The sequence below is a fragment of the Penicillium expansum genome, assembly GCF_000769745.1.
Source record: "Penicillium expansum strain MD-8 chromosome Unknown contig46, whole genome shotgun sequence".
NCBI lineage: Eukaryota > Fungi > Ascomycota > Eurotiomycetes > Eurotiales > Aspergillaceae > Penicillium > Penicillium expansum.
In genome coordinates this window covers 337362-352580 of record NW_015971183.1, presented here as the reverse complement: position 1 = coordinate 352580, position 15219 = coordinate 337362, and the positions used below count along the sequence as shown (strand labels likewise).

General features: G+C 47.5%; 6 protein-coding genes across 6 annotated transcripts; 3 read left to right on the top strand and 3 right to left on the bottom strand.

The window, feature by feature from the left end:
- Positions 1 to 430: 430 nt before the first annotated feature.
- PEX2_016890 (putative transcription initiation factor TFIID subunit) lies at positions 431 to 2964 on the top strand (the record flags this gene model as incomplete). The annotated part of the gene is made up of 5 exons (XM_016738964.1): positions 431 to 649; positions 770 to 908; positions 963 to 1006; positions 1057 to 1871; positions 1926 to 2964. The coding sequence occupies 5 exons, from the start codon at positions 431 to 433 to the stop codon at positions 2962 to 2964; spliced, it is 2256 nt and encodes a 751-aa protein (XP_016602481.1).
- Positions 2965 to 3507: 543 nt separating this feature from the next.
- On the bottom strand, positions 3508 to 5004 carry ppe1 (putative ribosomal protein/carboxylic ester hydrolase (Ppe1); the record flags this gene model as incomplete). The annotated part of the gene is made up of 5 exons (XM_016738963.1): positions 3508 to 3716; positions 3788 to 4041; positions 4097 to 4187; positions 4244 to 4782; positions 4880 to 5004. 5 exons carry the CDS (start codon positions 5002 to 5004, stop codon positions 3508 to 3510), a joined length of 1218 nt encoding a protein of 405 aa, XP_016602480.1.
- A 3458-nt stretch (positions 5005 to 8462) lies between these two features.
- Positions 8463 to 9287, bottom strand: PEX2_016870 (3'-5' exonuclease; the record flags this gene model as incomplete). Its single annotated transcript, XM_016738962.1, has 2 exons — positions 8463 to 9141; positions 9205 to 9287. 2 exons carry the CDS (start codon positions 9285 to 9287, stop codon positions 8463 to 8465), a joined length of 762 nt encoding a protein of 253 aa, XP_016602479.1.
- Positions 9288 to 10003: 716 nt separating this feature from the next.
- On the bottom strand, positions 10004 to 10735 carry PEX2_016860 (uncharacterized protein; the record flags this gene model as incomplete). Its single annotated transcript, XM_016738961.1, has 2 exons — positions 10004 to 10069; positions 10121 to 10735. The coding sequence occupies 2 exons, from the start codon at positions 10733 to 10735 to the stop codon at positions 10004 to 10006; spliced, it is 681 nt and encodes a 226-aa protein (XP_016602478.1).
- A 342-nt stretch (positions 10736 to 11077) lies between these two features.
- On the top strand, positions 11078 to 12736 carry PEX2_016850 (Aldehyde dehydrogenase, C-terminal; the record flags this gene model as incomplete). The annotated part of the gene is made up of 3 exons (XM_016738960.1): positions 11078 to 11130; positions 11184 to 11225; positions 11281 to 12736. The coding sequence occupies 3 exons, from the start codon at positions 11078 to 11080 to the stop codon at positions 12734 to 12736; spliced, it is 1551 nt and encodes a 516-aa protein (XP_016602477.1).
- Positions 12737 to 13195: 459 nt separating this feature from the next.
- On the top strand, positions 13196 to 14854 carry PEX2_016840 (DUF2417 domain-containing alpha/beta hydrolase; the record flags this gene model as incomplete). Its single annotated transcript, XM_016738959.1, has 2 exons — positions 13196 to 13363; positions 13433 to 14854. The coding sequence occupies 2 exons, from the start codon at positions 13196 to 13198 to the stop codon at positions 14852 to 14854; spliced, it is 1590 nt and encodes a 529-aa protein (XP_016602476.1).
- Positions 14855 to 15219: the final 365 nt, after the last annotated feature.

Below are 15219 nucleotides of genomic sequence, written 5' to 3'. Positions count from 1 at the left end.
GATCGTCATGATTGAAACCCCAAGGCAGCGCACCACAACTTTGGTAATTTCTTTGATGCAACAAAGTCAGGGACTCCTCGTCCATCGATCATTGCTGCCTCTGGATGGTGACGGAAGTCCATGACGGAGGACCGCACGGGATTCTCTACAACGCCGACAATAAGGCTCATTTTACAGACCTCGAAAAGCATTGAGAGGTAGCTGTTATCGCGCATTATACCTCATGAGTGACTGAGGATCCGAGGCATCACAACTCAGAGTCATCCACCGTTTTATTTACACGGCTCTCACCCAACAACCACTCTTCACACTTCCACAATTATCATTCATTCGCTTTATTCATCTTTATCAACCTATCAACCCATACCTTTCTTTCATCTCCACATAAAATACACCGCTTTCGCAAAACACCACCAGAACCGCCGTGGCTATGCCAACTCGGGACGAGGACTGGCAGCCTTCTCGCCGGCAACCACGCCGGCGCCCACACCCGACCTCGCCGACCCAGAAGATCAAGAAAAGACATAAGCCGGTGGCGGCCGATGTGACTACCGCTGATGTGACCCCGGCACAATCTGTGCAGCGTCCACCCATCGCAAAGTCTTTGCAACCCCTCACCGTTGAGGAGACCCGCGCACGTGAACAGGCTGTCTGTTTGCTCACTCAGGCCCCTCCCATCACACCCTACTTGCCTTGTTTTTTTTTTGTTGTTGTTTTTTGCTGAAATAAGCTCGGTTTAAATTGTACGCTGACTTTTGATCGTTTCTAGGTTATTGATTATTTGGCCAAGAAGGGCTACAGCCGTACAGAGGCAATGTTACGTATGGAGTCTGCCAACCAGGAGATTGATGGGCGTCCGCTCCCTCAGCTTGGGGAGGATTCCCGTCCTAAGACTCGACAGGGCTTTGGTGAGCTGGGTATTCCACCCAAATGACTCAACATACCAACTAATACATTATAAGATTTACTGAAGAATTGGGTTGAGGAAAACCTTGATCTGTACAAGGTGCGACAAACAAGGAGCCACTTGATAACTAGATGCTAATTATCTTACAGCCTGAACTTCGGCGTGTTCTATGGCCATTGTTTGTCTATTCCTTTTTCAATATGGTCACTTCCTTCTATCCTCAGGATGCAAAGTCATTCTTTGAAACCAACAAGAACATGTTCCTTCCCGAGCATACCGACGATGTCCGCCATTTCGAGCCTATCAGCCTACCGGAGCATCTGCAGGACAACTCCGTTGCTAAGCTGTACCGAAACAACAAATACCGCGTTGTGTTGAGCAACCCCGCTTACACCAATCTTCTCCAATTCCTGGAGAGCAAGGATAAAGAGGGAGGCTCTGTTATGAACGCAATTCTCAGCAGCTTTTGCTCGGTGAAAACTTTGGACCGAGCAGCAGATGACCGATTCAGTTTCGCTGCCATGTTGAACCAGATTAGTGCGGACCAAACCTTCCCTGCTGAGGATGAAGGCATTCCGGGACATCACCCTGGATCGGCTTATACCGGTGACAACCCGGCCATGGCCGGTACACTTCCCCGCTTGAAACTCGGAAGACTCCCTATGGAACAGCTTCTGGAGGAGGACGTGCGGGCTGAACTGGCCGAGGAAGATGCCAAACAGCCTCCTGCCGCTGGGCGTAACACGCTCATTCAGGAGTTTGAACAAATGATTAAAAATGAAGATGATGACGAAGCACCTAATCGTGCAGATCTTCCTTTCCCCCAATCCACTGCTCGTGACGTCCAGATTGAGGTGAAGAAAGTTATGGAACATCGCGACCGGTTCGAGATCAAGGCTCGCACAGGTGGTGTCGGTCCTGGGCTCAGTGTGTGCATGTTCACATTCCACAACACTTACGATGGGTATGTTCATCTAAACTATCTTTTCAACACAGATCTTTGCTAACAAATACACAGAGTCACTTGCATGGACTTTTCAGATGACAGCCAGGTTGTTGCCGTCGGATTCCAGCAGTCATATATCCGAATTTGGAGCCTTGATGGCACGAACATTCAAGCTGCCGACCCTGACCTTGATAACTCGCCACCTGCCAGTTCGCGCCGCCTTATCGGCCATGCCGGTCCCGTCACTGCTGTTGCTTTCCAGCCGTGCGCGTCTGCCCGCGAGGGCCTTTCGGGGGATGACAAGGTTGCCACCAACGCACGCTGGTTGCTTTCATCATCCATGGACAAGACAATTCGCCTTTGGTCTCTTGACAGCTGGCAATGTATGGTCGTATACAAGGGCCACGACCGCCCTGTCTGGGACCTAAGCTGGGGACCCTTTAGTCACTACTTTGTCTCCGGTGGATCTGACCGGACCGCCCGTTTGTGGGTTAGTGACCAAATCCGCCAACAGCGTATTTTCGTTGGCCATGACCATGATGTTGATGTCGTCTGCTTCCATCCCAACTCAGCATACATTTTCACCGCCAGCTCTGATCACACTGTCCGCATGTGGGCTGTTTCGACTGGTAATGCTGTCCGCATGTTCACTGGCCACACTGGCAGCATCACCGCTATGGAGTGCAGTCGCGATGGAAAGCTTCTAGCATCCGCTGATGACCAGGGCTGCATCATCTTGTGGGACCTGGCTCCTGGCAGACTGCTGAAGCGCATGCGTGGCCACGGCAAGGGTGGAATCTGGTCTGTCAGCTGGAGCGTGGAGTCCACCGTGCTGGTCTCCGGTGGAGCCGATGGTACCGTGCGAGTTTGGGATGTTGCTGGCTCTCAGGAAACCACTCAGGGTGGCCGTATCATCGGTGAAACAGGCACTGGCACCAGACTGGATGCAGCCGCAAACCCCTCGACAAGCCAGACCAAGAAAAAGAAGGGAAAGGATGTCGTTGTCACGGCCGACCAAATTAGTGCTTTCCCGACTAAAAAGTCTCCTGTCTACAAGGTTAAGTTCACCAATATGAACTTGGTAGTTGCTGGTGGTGCCTATTTGCCTTGAAATGGCATCTAGGTCCATTTTTCTCGGCGTCATGCCCGCTTTTTTCTCTCTCAGAATACCCTTACTCCTCCTTGTATTATCACATCCCCTTTCACGATCCACGCATGATGATTCCGTTTGGAATCCCGGTGGCGTTCGGAATCTCGAAAACTTGATTCGCGGTGTTTATCGATGAAGAGGCACGAACCTTTTACCGTGCCCGGCAGCTTTTTTTTTGTTTTTCTTCTTTCTTTGCTCTAATGTTTATCGCAGCGTGGTGGTATGAAGCTTCGGACTGAGGGCTGGACTCCTGGTTGCCCTGTGCGGCCGGGTTGACCTGGGCCCAAGGAGCTTCTCAACCCGTTCGAAATTGAAACGATTTCTGCTCATATCATGTTATTTCCGTACTTGGAAGTAGCTAAATCCCATCAATTGTAGCCGTAATCGAATTAGAGAAAGAGGCGAGTAGATCACGCATTTGCTCGAGAAGCATGTTTTGACATCTATGAATGGCCTTTTATTGGATATCATATCATTCCACGCCCTGAGACAAATCCTAAGATACTATCTCGAGTGCCCCGTCGAGCTATCAGGGGCACCTGTTCCCTTCTTCATCGCCGCTGATGCCTGCATATCCGCCACCTTGGGCGGAAGCACCAATGCGCTCCGGTCGTTTCGTCGGTAAAAGTCTGCCAGAATCTGCGCAGTCTTCGCAGGCTGGTCCTCATGGACGAAGTGACCTGCTTCAGGGAAGACCTGGAGTTGGTATTTGCCTGTGATACTGAAGTGAGCATGACGTCGAATTATAATAGATGGATGACAGGGGGTGTTTCGAAACGCATACCTTGCATCTGCCCGATCATCAACTCTTTATCTAATCTATCGGTCCCAGCAAGTAGTAGTAGCTTGCCACCTCGCGCATCGAGGAACTTCCTACTCAAGCCAACAAACCAGTTTTCCCAGAAAGGTTTCGTTGCTGAGAGGTTGGTGCGCCACACCCAAGGACGGGATGGGTCGCTGGGATCGCTTTCTTCATATAATAGGGACGGAACAGAGGCACGAGCGGAGGTGGTGTTCCGGATTGTGCGGGAACGAGTACTTGTGGTATTTTTTAGCGACGACAAAAAAAAGGACAGTCGAGATGGAGACATACTGCCATTCAATTCCAGATAGCAAAGATGGGAACCGGGTCGGACGAGTCGAAAGATATTTCTCCATGCTCTGGAGAGCATCCATCGCAGACCCTGTCAACGAGCGATGTCAGTATCCGATAAGACATAAACCAAGAAGGCGAGCGTACCTTCAACTACGTCAAACACCGCGTACGCCAACAGCTTCGGGCCCAGCTCTCCTTTTTTCGCGACATCTGTGATCACCGCACCGCCTAGACTATGTCCGACCAGAATGATATCAGGGAGCTTCTCCCAGCCCATCCTCGTTTGTGTCTGGTAGATAACATGGACTAGATCCCGGCTCAGAGTCTCGAGACTAAGGTCAAGCTCAACCTGCCCCGAGGATTCAGCCTGGGCAGCTGCTGCTGTAGAAGGAGCTCCGTCAGCCGTCTTACTGTCTAGTGGAGTCACGACAGTACGGCCATGGCTTCGAGCATCCAGTGACAAAATGCCCGCCTTTGGGAGGATCTTCCGAATCTCTTCTGCGCACGTGGCGAAGGAAAGTCCAGATGATCCAGCCCCATGGTGCATGACAAAAAGCGGGCCTGATTCAGTTGGTGGTGTTAGATAGACATGGTGTACAATATGCAGATTATCCACATCCTCTGGGAGGAAGAGCTCCTGGTCAAAGAAGTCTGTCCATGTCAAAGAGGTTTGAGATGATTGTCTATGGTCGCAAGTTAGCCTTATCTTAGGAAGTCGGTTGATTCAAATAGCCAATTGATCCCAATTTGAACCCATGGAAATTGGAGAAGTAAACGAACCGTCGACCCGTTCGGGCGAATAGCTGTCGCGTAGGTGACGGGACCATCGTTCCGGTCGACGACAGCGAAGAAGCCGAAGAGCCATCCTCCCATGTATCCTCTGACTGGCTCATTGACTCAGGCATTGGTGCTTCTAGTGGAAATTTGGCCAGTTTTGACTTGGCAAATGATTTCTGAAGGTCACTCATCTCAAGTGGATACCACGGCTATGTCGATCAAAAGGAGGGGTGCATGCAGGAGGGCTGTCAAACGCGTGTTCTCTTCCACGCGCTGCTATTAATTTCTCAAAGCGAAATGGCTTTTGGTAGAAACATAATCGAGTTCATTCACATGGGGTGACTGCTGTGTCGTCAGTCTACTGCTGACTAATATCATCGCTGACCTTCTAGCCCTGACTGAGGGGTCCTGCCAAAGCTGTAGAACTTGTCAGTGCCCTTTATGTGGAATCTTAGCATTGCTAATCATATATCGACTTTAATTATGGTTCCTGTGTACATAGCTAGTCATCTTGGTGGCTTGGCCTATAACTTACTGGTGAAAGAAATATATACACGCAATCGTCTCGTCTCAACTTGCTACAGGGACAACGGACTTCATAACGACAAAATGATAATGAAAAACAGGATTTTATCCATTATAATATAATAAATATTTTCATAACCATAAATACATGGTGGTTCTATAAAACCCGTCGTTGATCTTTCGGGCAATAAATATAAATATAGCACTACACCTATGTTGTATACCTAGGTACCACTTAGTTTAACTATGTAGTGCAGCATAGATAGTACTACAGAATTAGTCTAGTGTGTCCGTGATAGCAGAGCAGACCATACATAAGAGAAAAACTGGAAGATGGTACATACACGCGATTCATATTACATACACTATTTACAATCATACAATATAGGTGCAACGAAGTACAGTGTAATTTTGATATGCTTTCTTTCCTTTGACTCTCTGAGTACATATGTATCCCCATATATTAAAATATCACAGGTCGCTGGTTACCTACATACAATACATATATATACATATATATTTTGCGAACGTAAGAATAGTCGTCCTTATACGACCTTTTTCCTTAACGACAGACGATAATTCCCGGGTCCGATCTATTTACCCTAGAATGATATTATAAGTGTTTTATGTAACTCTCCGAAGTGTTTTCAGACATATTTTAAGGATAAAGTAAACATATAAATTGTGTGGCTAATTGTTCTTTGTGAATTGACGTAGGAGGGACTTGTTCATTAGCAAAAAAATTGGGGCTTCTCGGGTATGAGATGAGAAGCCAACGGCGGGGGTCGAACCCGCAACATTCAGGTTCCATACCATTTCGACATTTCTGACGAGGACTAAAAGCCTGACGCTCTACCATTGAGCTACGCTGGCTGTTTGTTGGAGTGATGGAATGTAACGCGCATATATGTAGGGCTTCGGAGTTTAACAAGTTAAGACGAAAATAAGTTGGGAACCTTAAAAGAGACCTGAAATTCTAACATCATTTATACCCCCCTCTATAATTATATCTATGTGGCTCTACTAAGCCTAAGCTAATCTTTAATTATACTCTATAATATGTCTACTATAAAATACTTAATACTTAATTAACCTTTCTATATTTAGGGACAAGAATAGCCGGCGGCATTTGTCTCACGTTTCTCTACTCCGTAATGGTAGTCTAGATATCCCACCCTCCCCCCGCTTAGGATGTGCAGAACGGCTCTTCCATATGAGCATTTGACATGGAAATTACCATCGACATTTACCCGCCAGCCCCGTTTATGCACTTGTGTATTAAAAAAGGGAAAAAAAAGCAAAGCCAACGGCGGGGGTCGAACCCGCAACATTCAGGTTCCATACCATCTTCGACATTTCTGACGAGGAATAAAAGCCTGACGCTCTACCATTGAGCTACGCTGGCTGTTGATGAAGCATTTTGAGGGTGACCCGGAACTCGAGAATTGCGAGGTAAAGGTCAGACTAGAATTCCCACTTGAACGATATTCGTAGGTTTGACGAACTTGTTGATAAGGACTTCTCCAGTGAGGACGTCGATAACTGCCAAGAAAACAAACTCATGACGGTTACCTCCAACCCCGACCATCTCACAGTCAATTGCAATGATTTGTCGGGTAGCTAGGCTGGGCTTTGGTGGAGGAGTCGCCGCAAACTCATCACATCTGATTACGCCCCCCATGGGACAATGAGAAGGGGCAAGATGGCAACTATTCACCGTCGTAAAATGGTGTTTCTCCAACTGGCCATCTGGGTGAACCCAGCCCTGGAAATGGCTGAAGAGCAACCCCCTTTCTTCAGAGGTGAATGAGAATGGGCTTCGCATCACCCATCATTGTTGCTTTGGTGTTATCCTCGAGGGAGAGAATGAGGGTTGTGTTACTCGTCATCGTAGGCTTAGCTTGGATTTGTTGTAGAAGGTAAACGCGTTGCTGTGATGAAATGTGAAGCAGAAGATGAAGTTGAGATTCGATGGTGAGTGTAGAAAGGAAGAAGTCTTAGAGGGAGTAAAGTAGATATATAAGAAACAAAGTGAGAAATTCAAATCAAACAAACAATTATACGGTTATCACGGTCTATAAATCGGATAAAAAAACATATCTCGGCGGTGACAAACGACATGTGATATAACCTTCTAAGGTTCCAAACCTTTGCTATCGCCTATTTACATCCATAGGCAAATGACCTGGAACAATAACTCAAAATTAGTATTTTGCCTTTCTATATACCGAGATGAGTGATTTGTAGCAAATAACGGTACTATAAGGAACTGTGAGTACTTTAATAGCGGGCGACAAAAGCGCAATCATTTCTGCCTACGCGGATTGCAGGCTATAAAATAGAAAACAGGACACTCAGTGGTGTCTGTAAACTATGGGGGCAGGTAGCTCTAGATAGAATATAGAAAAATGCCGTGGTAGCTACAAATACGTAGCTTTTTTCTCATTTCAAGCTGACATCCTAGGTGAATGTGAGAGATAAAACCCCTAGAACCGCGAGAGAAGAATAACATACAGATATAGGTGGGTAGAAAAGTTTATAGAGGGGCTGTTCGTATAGGCAGACCTTCGAGAGGTGACAAAGAGCCAGATCTAACAAAGACGCCTATGTGTTTCACAACATTATATTCCCCACATTGCATAAAAATGTGTGGAGTGAGATCAGTTTTGTATAAATTTGGCATCACAAAGGAGGACTGGGTTTTTGGCGCAATAGATTATTATGCTCTGTGTTGCTATTATATCTTATAGGGTGCCGTGGCCCTTCCCTATCTTGAATGCTCCGATTCAGCATATCTTCAGCTAACATTTTAAGGCTCCATGTTCAACATATAGGCCTTTGAAGGGATCACAAAACAGTATCCGCTATGTGTGGTATGCGTGATTCGGAGTTGTGAGATTTCTAGGACATTCAGCTCACTCGTTAGTTAATTCTGTTGAAAACATCCAGACACGAGATTGAGCAATTCAACACGTTGCATTTAATAAAACAGACAGGCTTGAATCGGCCCACGAAGAAAACAGAAAAGTAAGAAGAGGACTTTCTCATCACTAACTTGCTCTCAGTTGAACCAACTTTCATCACATTCCTCCTCCGGTTCCTCGGGCTTGACCGGCGGCTCCTCACTTCGGGCCTTGTCAGCCCAAGTTTCAAACTCTAGGGGGTTCTTTGTGCAAAAGACTAACACATCTCGAGTGGCTAGAGTGTCCTCCAGCGCACTGTGTCCATTCTTACCTGCTTGGATCTCGTGGCCAAGAAAGTCTTTGGCCAAGGCTTTCAGACTCCAAGTCCTCCGAAAGGGTCTAGCAAGCGGTCCATACACCGCATCAGCGGTGAGAATTGCGGTGTCAATTACCGTAGAATGTAGTACGCCCAAGGCGTTGAGGTCGTTTTGCAGTGCGTGTCCGACAAGTATGGTGTCGTGATCCATATATTCAAATAGCGAGGCACGCGCTGCTCTCCACCCTCGAAGGGCGATGTTCTCCCTCACTGCAGCTTTCATATCAGAACAAGTGATGCCACTCCACCGAGTGTGCCAGTTTCGAACGACATTGATGGGGTTCACGAAATTGTTGATCAGAACCTCTCCGGTGAGGACGTCCAGGACTACCAGAAACGCTAGCTCTTTGCGACCATCTTCAACCCCGACCATCTCGCAATCCAGGGCGAGAACCTTTCGTCTGGCTGTATTTTCCTTGGGCATTGGACTCTTGGCAAACTCATTGCATTGGATAACCCCTCCTGCGGGACGACGTGAGCCACTAGAAATGCAAGTGGACATAGTTGTATAGTGTTGCTTACACAGTTGCTCCTCTGTGTGGATTTTGTCCAGGAGCCGATCAAGGAGCTCATCATGCTCGGTTTGGGTGGGATTTGAATCGTTCATCGTGATTTGCGATTCTGTTTCTCGGGTTGATGGTAATGATACGGACAGTAGGTGACGATGAGGTTAAAACAGAGGATAGTGAGAGATGATGAAGTCACTGAGGTGGTAAAGTAAACAAATAGCAAAGTGAGAGATACAGCCATCGCAGTTCATAAATCAGATGAAACAGACATCCCAACCATAACGAACGACATGTGATATATACTTCCAAGGTTGCAAACGTTTGCTTTGGAGACAACATTGGAAAAATATCCAAGTATAGTCATTGTTTTGTCTTTATATACTAAGATAAGTGAATTTGATACTTCTAAGGAACTGGGATGATACCGCTGACCAGAGCGAAATTATTATCTGCCGAGGTGTTCTGCAGGCCATAAAACAATAACAAAAAGATAGGACACTTAGTGATGTATTTGAACTATTGGGATATGGTTCTAAATAGAATACCAGAAACAGGCGGTGGGGGCTTTGAATATATAGCCTTTTTCTCATTCCAAGCTGAGATCCTAGGTGGAAGGGAAATACCCTTGAAACCATGGGAGAAGAATAGTAGCCAGATACAAGTGGGTAAAGGGGAATATCTATATAGCCCTTTGAGAGGTGACAGACAAAGAGGCATACAAAAAACACAGCCATAAGAAGTATCCCCCGGATTGCATCAAATGGCGTGGAATGAGACTCATTCAATTGTAATATGCAAAATTCCTTGTATCAACTTAGTATCGGGAAGGAGGTGCAGTACTGAACCTCGTATCTGCCATGTACACGGCAATGAGCGCAGCCTAAACAAAACCGTTAGTGTGTGTTTATGAAGAAAAGCAAGATACACTCACTAGCGACAAGTCAAACCCCTCAGCCACAAGAATCTCAAGCACTTGTCGAGGCATCAAGGACACGTCACCTTGAGAGGTACATTTGGGTAGTGTTTTGTTCATCGTCATGCTCTCACGAACATCAACCACTTTCTGGCCCCCAACACTAGCCGAGAACCCTTGCCACGCATAAGTGCTTGTTTCTCGGACTTCAACCGTTGCCGATTTATCGCTCTCACTTTTCGAGTCTGGCTCCATCGAGTTGCGAAATGTGAGTCTGTAGACTTTGTTCATGTCGACCCTGAAATCCACAAGCTCTTCGTCTTCATTGCCGGGTAGTCGTACCCGTAATGGTCTTTTCCATGCCAGGACCGCTGCACGAGAATGGAACATCGGGAGTCCTGACGAATCGCGAAACTCGCGAGCTGGGCTGTCACCATATTTGTGGCCAGTGACAGTGAAAATCGTTGAGTCGTCCCAATATCTCTTGATGGTATATTCATTGGGCGAACGGTGGTCGTATTTAGGTTTTAGGTAGAGGAGAGTTTCTTCCTCGGCAATATGTTCTGGTCTAATTCCGACAGGCTGGGAGAGTTTCTTGACAGTCTTATTTACCGGTGTATGATCAGTATACATGGCGGGGAGTTTGAGGATGAAAATAGTGCAGGTCGCGACATTTCAATTTGATGGAGAAGGGATCGACATGGCCCCCTCCTCGACAAATTAGTCTTATGATCGTTGATCAATTCGATCCATTGATTGACAGAACATGACTATAAGGACTATAAGGACTATAAGGGAAACCCTTTATAAACGGAAAGTCGGAAGGTCGAATGTTACCCCAAGCTTGACCCCTCACCTGGGCATTTCCCCCTCCTCCAGGGCTGGAGATAAGCCAGATAAGCGCAATTTATAAAGCATCATTCCCCCTGATTCCGTGGGGGCGTTTTATGTACCTGAATATTTTCTATTCTCAAAATGGAATATCGCTTGTGGTTGGCTGGCAAAGAGCAAGATGGGAATGCAGATCTGTGGGTAACGGCTATCCTGACACACACTTGAACCAGCGCTGACAATTATATAGCATTCCGATTGAAGACCCAGCAACCGGAGAGATCTTTGCGCAGTAAGCTGACTCGCCTACCTCCGGAAGCTTTTGATCCCAGCCTAACCCTTGGTAGATGTCATGCAGCCTCGGCAGAAGATGTCGAGACCGCCATCTCCGCTGCCCACGCAGCATACAAGTCCGGCGTATGGTCGCGTGCGAGTCGTCACCATCGTGCCGATGTACTAGACAGATGCGCAGTGCTTCTTTCCGATGCCCTCCCGCAACTCATCTCAACAGAATCAAAGCAGACGGGTCGTGTGATTCGGGAAATGAAGGCCCAGGTACCATCTTTGACAAGATGGTTCAAATACTATGCCTCCCTGCTAAGGGTCGAGGAGCGGTCTGTTCTGCCAACGATGGGTAAACTGCACAATTTTGTCGACCGAGTGCCTCTCGGAGTGGTCGTTCAGATCACCCCATTTAATCACCCGTTGTTGATTGCGGTGAAGAAGCTTGCCCCGGCGCTTGCCGCTGGAAACAGTGTCATAATCAAGCCTAGCGAGTTGACTCCATTGACAACCCTTTTATTGGGTAAAATCCTTCGCGAGGCGGGAATTCCAGATGGTGTGTTGAGCGTCTTACCTGGTTATGGAGCCATCACCGGCAAAGCACTGGTTGAGCATCCCTTGGTGAAAAAGGTGGATGTGACTGGTGGTACCGAGGCCGGCAGGGCAATTGGGAAAATTGTTGGTGGAAATCTGGCAAAATATACTGCGGAGTTGGGTGGAAAGGCGCCCTTGGTCGTATTTGAGAAGGCCAACATCGATACAGCAATCAACGGAATCGTCTTTGGAAGCTTCATCGCCAGTGGACAGACATGTGTGGCCAGCACCCGTATTATAGCACAAAACTCCATCATGGACGAGCTATTGACCAAGCTCAAGGTCAAGATCGAGAGCATCACACGCCGAATTGGGGCTCCAAGCAACCCGGAATCAACCATGGGGCCACTTATCTCCGAGAAGCAATTGCGAAATGTGGAGCGTCTAGTTAACAGCGCTCTAGATGGAGGAAACGCGGTCTCTGTCATTGGCGCAAAGCGGATGATTTCTCAAAGCCCGCTTGACGGATTTAACTTCGAGAAGGGATACTTCTACGAACCAACACTACTTGTATCCAGCAAAGAAAACAACAGTATTGTGAATACATCTATCTGGCGCGAGGAGGCGTTCGGCCCTGTTATTGTCGTTGCTGGTTTCGATACTGAGGAAGAAGCAATCGCATTGGCAAATGACAGCGAGTTTGGATTGGGAGCTGGTGTATGGACACTCGATCTTCCCCAGGCCTTCCGAGTATCGGAGCAGATTGATGCAGGAATTACTTGGGTGAATACCCATCATCGAAATGACCCTAGCAGTCCATGGGGAGGTGCGAAGTCTGCAAGTGGGGTCGGAAGCGAGAACGGGGTTGAGGCTTACAATGCATACACAGCATCGAAAAGCACAATCATCAACTATGCTTCTCCGGATGAGTCCTTGGCCGCGGATGACTGGTTTGGAGATGGCTCCGGCAACGTTAGATATGGTTGAATGGAGTCATATTGCTAGTTTCTCTGGACTCCCTTGCTCAAATACTCAAAGGTATTAGCATGGAAATTAGTGAGTGTCTGATATATGCTTTAACAAAATACTTGAAGGTAATCATGTATCTGTTAGAAGAACTCATGTCTATCTCTACTCACATCTGAAGTTACATTTTTTCTTGCTCTCTTTCCTCGTATGACTTTGAAGAGAACGCTTTGATGTCATTCGTACGCTGTGGCAAACGAATACATGAAAAGCTAGAAAAAATAATGTAAATGACCGAATATCCAAGATATAGATCTGCGTTACCCGCGAACAACCTGTAAAGGAAATGCATGATGTCATACCCATCAGTCAGGATAATACCAGGTTGGGCCTTGGTCCATTTCTTCAAACATACATCCCTCTCAAATTAATTAATTTATATGAAACCTGCTAAATCGAAGATCGACACTAATCTTCACCATGTCACTTTGGGGTCGCAAGGAAGACCACAAATCTACGGGGCCACCCCACACCCAAAATGGGGAAGGTCAACATGTGCCAGAGCAAAGATTTGAAGAACCCACTGAGCGATCAAGACTGCTTCCTGCAGATAGGAATCAGGGGTTCTTAAGCCCAGATGATCCTGCAGTGAGTCTAATAACCAAAACCATATTAAACAACACACCAGGGACAAGTTATAGCTAACACAAGAACAAGGTATCGCCCTACAATCTATGGAGTGTGCGCGCGGTGCGCGGTGTGTCAGTCATCGCATTGGCACTGAGCTTCATATGGTGGACATTCCTGCTAGTCTCCATATTCGTCAGTCCACCAATGATCCACCCACGGGGGTCGGGTTTCCTTGCATTTTCATATACCACCTTGGCGACAGGATACCTCGTCCTTGGACTATTGTTCTTTGCCGTGCCATCCAAGCCTATGACTATATCGGCCATTACGCTTGCCGTTCTGCTTTTAGTGGATATGTGTATTATCCTCGCTGTGCCGCGGATCCGCCTTGAAGAGGGCTGGGTGGGAATTGCTTCTGTCGTTTGGGTAGCTCTGATCTCCATTTACCAAGCCATTCAAAACCGAGCAGTTGCTTGGGGTAAGCGGGAGGAAGAAGAGCGTCTTACTGGCCGAGAAGAGACCCGGCGCTCCCTGCTGGAGTGGATTGCTATTCTCGCTGAAACGATATTACTGGCTGTCATGGCGATTGCGGCTGTTCTGTTCACGGCGACTCTAATCTTGCGTGCTTTCGATGCTGGGCTCGAAGCTCCAGGCGAGCGATACTTGGTGCATGGGGATACCTATCAAGTTCACCTCGCTTGTGTTGGGAACAAGACTGCAGACAGCAATGCACCAACAATTCTTCTGGAGGGTGGAAGTGCCCCAGTCAAACATACACTGCAACCATTTATCGACGATGTATACGGCCGTGGCGGTATCAACAGATACTGTTACTGGGACCGACCAGGCTTCGGATGGTCCGACAACGCACCCTCGCCGCATTCCGCGGGCATGTCGGCGGACGTCCTATCAGAGGCCTTGGCTCTTGCAGGGGAGACAGGTCCATGGATAGTTGTTTCCGCAGGAGTTGGAAGTCTCTATTCAAGGCTGTTTGCTAGTCGCAATCTTCTCGAAGTTCGCGGCATATTCATGATCGATCCCCTCCACGAGACATACCTGGGAGACATTGGGCGACCCGGTCGTGGGTTTTTGCTTTGGCTTCGTGGTATCATTTCTCCGCTGGGATTGGATCGACTTGCAGGCGCCATCTTACGCGGCCGTTCTCGTCAGGACCGCGTTATTGGACGTGCTGCTAACCAGTCTGGGAAATACATCAAAGCAAAGTTACAGGAAAGCCTCGTGGCCGTTACCATGACTGCTGCTGAGATGCAGTCTTCTCGCCATATCCAGATGGGTCATGCTCCTGTAGTCGTCGTGAGCTCTGGTCAAGAAGTTCGAAAGAATTCACAGTGGGCAGCGCGACAGGAGGATTTGTCCCATCTTACAAACAACCTTTTGTCTTGGGATATTGCTGATGATGCACCCCATGAAGTATGGACTACCGGACAAGGGCGGGAGGTATTGGAAAGGCGCTTGAAGGAGCTTGTCCAAAAAAGTCAAGGCGCATGAGCTATAAGGTTGATCGCCAGTAACTTGTATTATCTGGGAATTTGATATCTATATTCGGGCGTTCATGGGTAGTGCAATAGTGGAGAGGGCAGTGCATTTTTCATAATTGTGTACAATGAAATACATTCCCGCGAAGTTGATGAGTAGTAGACTTAGGCTATGGGAGTTCCTCGTCTGACGCCACGGGCTACATCAACATCTTATATGCCCATAGGCTCATTGCTTTGTAACATCCACCTGTAGCAATCTAGACAAATCAACACAATAAGAAACTTCTACCTCATATCTATGTCATCTGAGAAAAACAGATTCGATTAAACAAGGCTCCGAGATGAGAGCATCAGTGAATTATCTAATTACGGCAC